This window comes from Psittacula echo, assembly GCF_963264785.1.
Source record: "Psittacula echo genome assembly, chromosome: 5".
Taxonomy (NCBI): domain Eukaryota; kingdom Metazoa; phylum Chordata; class Aves; order Psittaciformes; family Psittacidae; genus Psittacula; species Psittacula echo.
The window spans coordinates 64890-73211 of record NC_137739.1 but is presented as its reverse complement, the minus strand read 5'-3'; the positions used below and the strand labels follow the sequence as shown (position 1 = coordinate 73211).

The window sequence follows — 8322 nt, the reverse complement described above, 5'->3', positions numbered from 1 at the left end:
CCTGTTCCTCTGACTACATTGCTTTCTCCACGTTCTTTAAATCAGTGCACCCAGCAATGTACTAATTGTATTTAAGGAAATAAAAGAGCTGCCTTATTTTTGGGTAGTGATAGGTGTTTAATAAAGATGATTACCTATAAAACTATTCTCATTGTCTCTTGCGTTAAAGGCGTTGAAACGCTTGCCAGCTCTGCCTGCAGCGTTTTGTTCTGGCGCTGCGGCAGGCGGGTCCTGGCGGGAGCCCGCGGGAGGCGCGCTCCGCACGGCGCGCATGGGACGGGCCCGCGTTGTAGGGGGCGGGGCCGGTAGGACCGAGCTGCGCCTGCGCTCTGCCCAACTGGGGAAGATGCCGTCGGTTGCGAAAGTCGTGTCGCGGGGCTGTGGATCTCCGCAGACCGAGCAGCCAACGCACTACACGTAGGTACTGCGCCCTGGAGGCGCCCCACTCCCCGGTCCCCAGCGTCGCCTGGGAAGGGCCCTGGGACCAGAGGCGGAGGGCCTGGTCGCCTGCCAGGCCTGCTCCGCGCGGCCTGCTGCCCTGGCGGGAGATCTGTGAGGAGACCTGGCCTTGGCCGGCTGCCGCCGTGCTCGTTTTCCCGCTCCAGGCACCTCGGGGAGGAAGCCGTATTCTGTGCCGGCCAGTTAGTGGTGGTCCGGGCACGGCTGCCTGCAGGGGTCCTTGCGGCGGTTCTCCTCGCCTTGCATCTGCTCCCACGGTCGTGCGTCTCTGGACTGCACGGTGTGCTCCGGTATCCCGAGCCCTGCAGCACCCTTTCGCGCTCCGAAACCGCTCTGTCCAAGCTATAACAGTAGTCTTCCCACTTCTGAGCGTTCCGCAGCCAGCCTCGGCGCGAGTCCTTGGATGTTTCCGTTATAATTTTTGCAGACCTTCCCATCCTGAAAGACAGTTCCCGTGTGTTTGCCGTCCTCTCTGCAAGCCTGTTTTCTTCTATGGTCTGTAAAGTCCCTGCAGCCCGCTGGCATTATTGGCAGGCCATTCTAGTGTGGGGTGGTTTTGTTTGGTTTTTCCCTTCCCCACAATCGTAGTTTGAAGATTCTTGTCTAAACTTAAAGGCATGCTTAATCATTTTGTGTCGTGGGATTCCCCATGTGCCAATTTAAGCACCTGGGAAAGAAAAGATGCCCAATTCCTCTCGCTGATCCTTTCTTTGTGTGATATCTTCAGTTCTTTTAGAGTCGCCTTGGAATTCTAAGGTTCTTCTGTGAAGTCCCCATATACCCTTTCCTCTGCAAATACTGCGTAACTTTAGCAAAGTAATGAACTTGCTAAGTTGGCTAATAGACATATAAACTGAGGCAGGAAGAAGGGCTGTCTTACATTCTTTGACAAATGCCACAGTAGTGCCCAGTCTGGCATGATCTTGATATCCTGTGGAAAGAAGTATTGGACTTTCTAACTAGCTTTTGTGCCCTGCATGCTAAAGAAGGACTGTCATACTAACACCTGAGGAACCTCCAAAGGTCCCAGACTGTCTCAACAGAAACATAATAGTTGCTAAAGTAAGCCTGATGAAGCTCTCTCATAGCCCCTGATAACTTTCATAAAGCTCTTTTAACCTTTTAGCTTTTTATATAGTGTGTCCATATTCTGTGAATGTTGTGATTAAAGACTAGTTTAAATTAGATGTGGGGTTTTTAGGTAAAACAGCCTTTGTGGGACTACCTTGTAGGGTAGCAAGCAATGTGAATGCTTATTCTAGTAACTTGTTTGATCTGTTAATCTCTGGTGGTTACTTTGTACAATATTCTAAATGTTGTTCTTTCTAAATGAATGTATTTATTTGATTTTAGCTTAGTTACAATATAGTATAATTTGCCAGGTGTTCCACTGTATTTTATTAGTAATACGTTTATCAAAATAATGAAAGTCACTTGTATGCAACAGCTAAACAGTGCATTGTGAATAGAACTAAAACTGTATGCAGGTACATTTGTAGAATTTTTCATGGGCTATGTGCACTGAATTGTTAAGTGAATATTAAGTTAATACTGTAAAAATGTGCCTCCAACAAGATAAACTTGTAAAAATGTGCCTCCAACAAGATAAACTTGTAACACAGTTTAATTTTTTTAGGTATCTAAAGGAATTTAGGACAGAGCAGTGCCCCCTATTTTTGCAGCACAAGTGTACCCAGCACAGACCATTTACCTGTTTTCATTGGCATTTCCTAAATCAGCGTCGTCGTAGACCTATACGAAGGCGTGATGGGACTTTTAACTACAGTCCAGATGTTTATTGTACAAAATATGATGAGACTACAGGAATCTGCCCAGATGGAGATGAGTAAGTGATTTCTTTCAGTCCTAGGTGTTTATAGTATTGTCAATGACATTAAGGAAAAATGATAGTTTTTACTTAGCGAAAGTGATTGATAGAATCCTGCTTCAATTTATTTGGAAACAGATTTCAATAAGTGATTTGTTAATTTTTGGTATGTGCATTTCTATGTAAGCATGTATTCTTGAGGCTATTTTAGAGTTAGAACTATGATTTTGCATTGTGATCTTTAAAGCATAACACAAGAAACTGGTTTTCTGCTAGTATTGGTCCTGTACATTTGTCCCAGTATTGTTGCTGATCCTTTTTTACTTTTCCAGTTGTGATTTCTTATTCTCCTGGCAGCTTTAAAATTGACGCCTTGGTGCCAGTCATACTGTGTAGGGCTAGCTCCAAGATTTTAAACCTGCCTCAGTTTTATGAAGATTGATGCGTAGTAAGGGAGAATGACTGTTCCATGATGCTTCCAGTGAGAAAAGGCAAAGGAAGGAATTTACTGTTAGCTGTCTGGCTAGGCCATTAGTGTTTGCATTTCCATGGACATACATCTCTTCTAGATAAAGGCTACGGGGGCCTGCAGTGAACTTGGGGAGGGATAGAAGCTTTGTGGAGATAAGAATGAGTAAATAGTACAATATGGCAGGCAGGCATACATAGAGGAGCTGGGATATATTGTGATTATAAGTCAGAAGAGCTACCTTCCTCTGCAGTGGTGGAAGCAATGAAGGACTTCTGACAAAAAGAAAAAAAAAGGAAAGGCAGGAAAGCAACTGGAAAATACATAGTTTTGCTGAGCAGCTGTTTAAAAAAAATGTAAGATTAATTATTTTGGTTACTGTGGTGTATAGTAGCACTTATCACAGATCAGCTATCTTTTGTGTTGTATGCTGTAGCCACAGAAGGAAAAGGTGGATTTTTCCCAGAGTCTTTACAAACTAAACAACAGAGATAAGAGAAGGTAAACAACAGAAACGCCCTAGGCAGCTTGGAAACACTGGGTACCATGCCTAAGCAATAGAAAGAGCAAAAAATATCTCTGAAGTATGATGTAAAAGAGAACAATTAATTACCTTTTCAGGCGTTTGTATAGCATTCTTGCCGATCCTAGGGATCCTAGGCATAAGACAATATTGAAGTTGGGCGATATGCTGCAGGGGGGGATTGAGAGGAAAGTGTGAATATAACTGAATTCCCATAAATGAAGGAGAATAATGTTTCAAGGGGAAAAAATTGAGTAAGAGCAGACAGTAAATTAAGAAAACAAAGATAGATGTGAGTAGAAAAAATGAAATGTTTTCTTTGGCTCAGTTTTAAGGTGAGATGATTGAAGACATTAGTGAGGGAAGTTTTGGAACTGTGGAGGTCTTATTTTAGATGTGATCCTGAGAACTGCTGGCTAGAAATCACAGCCAACTGTTGTAAGTTGGTAACTGAAATTAAGTCAGAAGAGGAAAGGCATACATGGCAAATGGTTGGGAAAGGCAAGGGAAATCGAGGGTAACTTGCTTAAAGATAGACAATACCACAGCATATCTGAAGTGGGAGGAGAGAAAAATGGAGGAAAGCACCTACATTTCTGAGGACATGCTTACAGTGTTGTAGTATTCCTGTTTCAGAACTTGGCAAAAGAGTATATTTTGACCCTGTTTTGTTGTCTGCCTAAAATTTAGCCTTTTACTTGGAGCAACTTCAAATTCTTATAGAAACAGGTTATAAGCAGTAATGCCAGGACAACTTTGTTTTAAGCTATCTGTGACAACCAACATGTTGGTACTTTTTTGCCTTTTATCTACATCTCTGCTTGTCTGTCCTGCTCATCTGAATGCATGGTTAGGTTAATGCAGTTTGTGAGCTGATAGAAAACCAGCAAGAAAGGTACCCATAATTGTTCTCAGGAACACACTTTCAGGACAGTTAAAGTAGAAATTGTTGGTTTACCCAGGCTTGACTAAGGTACTTGTTTCCAATGTTCAATTTGTACTGAAAGGAAGCCCAAAATTTTAAAGCTGTTTAGAAAAGGGCTTTTCTAAGGATAGCAGATTAAAACAATCTGTTCTGAGAAAAGGCTTGTGAGAAAGGCTCGAATACTCACAGAGTTAAAGGTGTGCATTTTTAGCAGTGACAAGTGTCCCTCTCGATTTAACATTTAAACTGTGACCTGAGTATTTCTCCCTCTCTCACATTGCATACAAGTTGTGCCTATCTTGTTTGACAGCTGTGCCTATATTCATAGAATCACAGACTGGTTTGGGTTGGAACGGACCTTCAGATCATCTAGTTCCATCCCTGATGCCATGGGCAGGGACGCCTCACACTAGACCATGGTGCCCAAGGCTCTGTCCAATGTGACCTTGCATATTGCCAGGGATGGAGCATTTACCACTTCTTTGGGCAACCTGTGCCAGTGCCTCACCACCCTCATAGTAAAGAACTTCTTCCTTATATCTGAACTTTCCCTGTTTAAGTTTAAACCCATTCCCTCATGGCCTTTCACTGCAGTCCCTGATGAAGAGTACCTCTCCAGCGTCCTTGTAGGAAGGCTGCTCTGAGGTCTCCACTCTCTGTCTCTCTCATTTAAAAATAATAGAAGGCTTTCTCTTTTTATTATTATTTTTTTAGTGGAGTCCTTCCCTGATAAGTCAACTTCAGTAGGGAAAATCTGCAGATATTTAAGCAGAAATGTTTGCTGTCTCATAAGGAATCACGGACTTAGAGACAAGCAGTGAGGTGTAAACACCTTTACGCTTCTTGCATGGAAGTTAAGACATTTAATTCTTGTTTCCAATAGGAACGAGCATACTTAAGTAGACAAAAATGAAGGCATGAACATTATGCATGAGAATATGACAGAGTACCTTTGTGAGGTGTGCAGATGTGAGTGGAACACCAGAGTTTGTAATGAAGTGTCTGAGGGGAAAATGGAAACATTTGGCCCCTGCAAAGATTCTGGACAGTTAGCAATAACAAAAATATAGTCTCAGATTGCATTTCCTTTTGTTTAGAGCTCTGTACAGGACTGGCACTGGCAGAAATATCTGATTGACTCTTGTGGGTTTTCTCATTTTTCCATATCAGTAGCAGTTCTAGCAGAACAGGAGGGCTGCATCAGTGCTATTCACACATCACAATTTCTCACAAAGTTCAGCTGAGACAGTATAATGGATGCAGCAAAGATTGCATCCTGACTGTCTTTTCATGTGGAGCCAAGTGTGAAAGAACTACTTTCAAATCCTGAGTGTAGACTATGCTTCATCTTACACTGACAAAATGAGATGTAGCACTGAATTTGGTATGCGTAATCTTCCCACTAATTTATTCTGTTGGGATTTAAAGAGATAGGTACAAATCACTCGCTGAAGCCCATTTATCTTGTTTAATGGAATGCTGGTCTTAAATTTCTACAAGGAAGCATCTTGACTCTCAGAAATCATAAACAGTATAAATTCCTGGAAGTCAGCAGAAGCTGCAGATGTTTAGCACAGCAGGAAAAATGTATGATTTTGATGTAACTATACAAATACCAGACTTGTAAATATTTGCAGATGATTGCACTTGCTTAGTTTCCAAGTAATGTTTTTTAGAATACAGTAAATAAAGCTTAATCCAGCATAAATTCTTGTGAGTGTTTAAGCCTACTTAGTTCTTCACTATTCTCCCTCCAAAGTAAAATATTTCTGTGAGACTTTTCATTTATTGTTCTGTATCACTCTATTTTTTTTGGTGCAGTTTCTTTTTACTTTGGGATGGGGGAAAGTTTTTGGAAATTAGTGATTTTTCAAAACCAGCAGATACCCGAATTAATTACATTGAAATAAACTTGGAGGGAACAGACATCACTTTGCATATATTTTTGTGGGTTTTTTTAACATTTGTTTACTGTTGGTAGTTGCAGTTATAATCCATATATGATGCTAGCCATTTTAAAGTATAGACTCTAACTCACATAGCTGTGTCTGAAAAATGGTTAGTATATGCACAAAGATGTATTGCTGATGTAATAATAGATGAGTCATTGTAGATTTCCCGTGAAATTGTTCAATAAGTCTCATGTCTGTAAAAAGCAGGCAGGGAAAAAAAACCCACCATGCTTCAAATACTCTTTGATTTTAGATGATGATAACATTAAAAAACTAAAACCATTTTCTACCTCCTACTGCAGAAATTATTTGAGCTTGTATCAGTATGGAAAATGTAATTCGTTAGCTCAGATGATGTTACTTATAGGGGTGTTTACTAGGCATAGTATACATAGACTAGCATCTTTGTGAGCTGTCCTTCTTTAAATTCTTATAACATGAGCAGAGACTAAGAAATAAATATTAATGTTTTTAATTTTGAAGCTGATCTGTGATAGTGCTATGTTTGGGGCAATTTTTGTTTGAAGAATACTGCAAAGTTACTTGTTATAAGTTAATAAGAGATACAGCATAATTCAGAATTAAATAATAAAACTCAAAATCAATGCTCTAACTTTCCTGTTTCTATTATGTAGTTGCCTTTACCTTCATCGGACAACAGGCGATACAGAAAGGAAGTATCATCTCCGATATTACAAGACTGGAACATGCATTCATGAAACAGATGCCCGGGGTCACTGTGCGAAGAATGGAATTCACTGTGCCTTTGCTCATGGGGCACATGACCTTAGACCACCAGTATATGATATAAGGTAGTCTTATTTCAAATTATTCAGCCTAATTAGCAGGAAATAGCACGTCTGTTATATCACCGCATACCAGAAAATGCAGTATGCTTTGCATGAAAAATATACTTGCTTCTGTAACTGTAAACATAAAGATACAATTCACTGAATCATGATAGCAGATCGAAGCACGCTGAGAAATACAAGTACTGAATTTTTGTAACTTTCAGTTTCAAGAACCATATATGGTAATCTTTTGACTGATAAAAGACCAGATACTCTGCCTTTCGTCATTTATGCCTTGTAAATATGCATGTGGTTTTTACATTCACAAATTTATGATTTTGTTAAGCCATCTTTCAGGTTCTCAGCTTGTTTGTCATTTTCCCTACTGATGTTCTGTTGGGTTTTTTTTGTTTAGTTATGTTGTATTTTTTCATGTAGAAGATATCAGTATTATTTTCAACCTCTCTAATTTGTAATCAAGTAAATATGAGTTTTAGCTCTGGCCAAAGGTGGGAGATAAGCATGCTGTTGGGAGGTATTATAAATGGGTGGAGGCAGAGCTCTTGCTACGAAAATTGGTCTGTATATACTCACTAAGAAAGGATTCCAATTCCTAGAGAGCTTTGAAGCCTTGGAGGTCACAAGTGTCTCTTATCGGGCACTGGAAGAACATTCTGGGGAAGCATCACTATACGCTTGCCGTATTCTTATACTCTTCCCTAGGAATCTGCTATTGGCCACTGTTGGAGACAGGATTCCAGGCTAGATGAACCTTTGATCTGAGCTGGTATGGCTGCTGTCTTACATTCTTAACTTTGTTATCCCTTATTCTCAACGTTCTGTTGGGAGATAACTCTCCCTTCACAATAATTTTAGTAATATTAGTGCTTTTTCATAATTATAAAGTCATATTTTGCCACAGAATTCACTGCTGCATTGCCTGGTCACATACTGTTTAGTTATATATAGCTTTTCTTTCCAGAAGATTTTCTTCAGTTAGCTAGCTGATGCTTCTTCTGCAAGATGTCTGTGTATTTTCTTCTTTTTAGCTTCCCTCATTTAGCATATGCAGCATGAGGCCACAACCGTCTGAATAAGGAATGCTTAACAGACTTAGAGGTGACCTTATCACTCTCTACAACCTCCTGAAAGGAGGTTGTAGACAGGTGGGGGTTGGTCTCTTTTATCAGGCAACAACTGATAGAACGAGAGGACACAGTCTCAAACTGCGCCAAGGAAGGTACAGGTTGGATATTAGGAAGAAATTTTTCACAGAAAGAATAATAAAATATTGGAACGGTCTGCCCAGGGTGGTGGTGGAGTCTCCATCCCTGGATGTGTTTGAAAAGAGATTGGATGTGGTACTTGGTGATAT

The 8322-nt window shown here is 40.5% G+C and overlaps 1 protein-coding gene across 3 annotated transcripts in view; it reads left to right on the top strand.

Moving 5' to 3' along the window:
- The first annotated feature begins 317 nt into the window (after nucleotides 1-317).
- The window catches only part of UNKL (unk like zinc finger), a 55083-nt gene continuing 47078 nt past the window's right edge, over nucleotides 318-8322 (top strand). For all 3 annotated transcript variants that reach the window (XM_080617084.1, XM_080617083.1, XM_080617085.1), the window contains exons 1-3: nucleotides 318-417; nucleotides 2096-2305; nucleotides 6792-6968. In XM_080617084.1, coding sequence (XP_080473210.1) covers nucleotides 347-417; nucleotides 2096-2305; nucleotides 6792-6968 — 458 coding nt within the window. In that variant the 5' untranslated portion in view covers nucleotides 318-346. The remainder of the gene's footprint in view (nucleotides 418-2095; nucleotides 2306-6791; nucleotides 6969-8322) is intronic.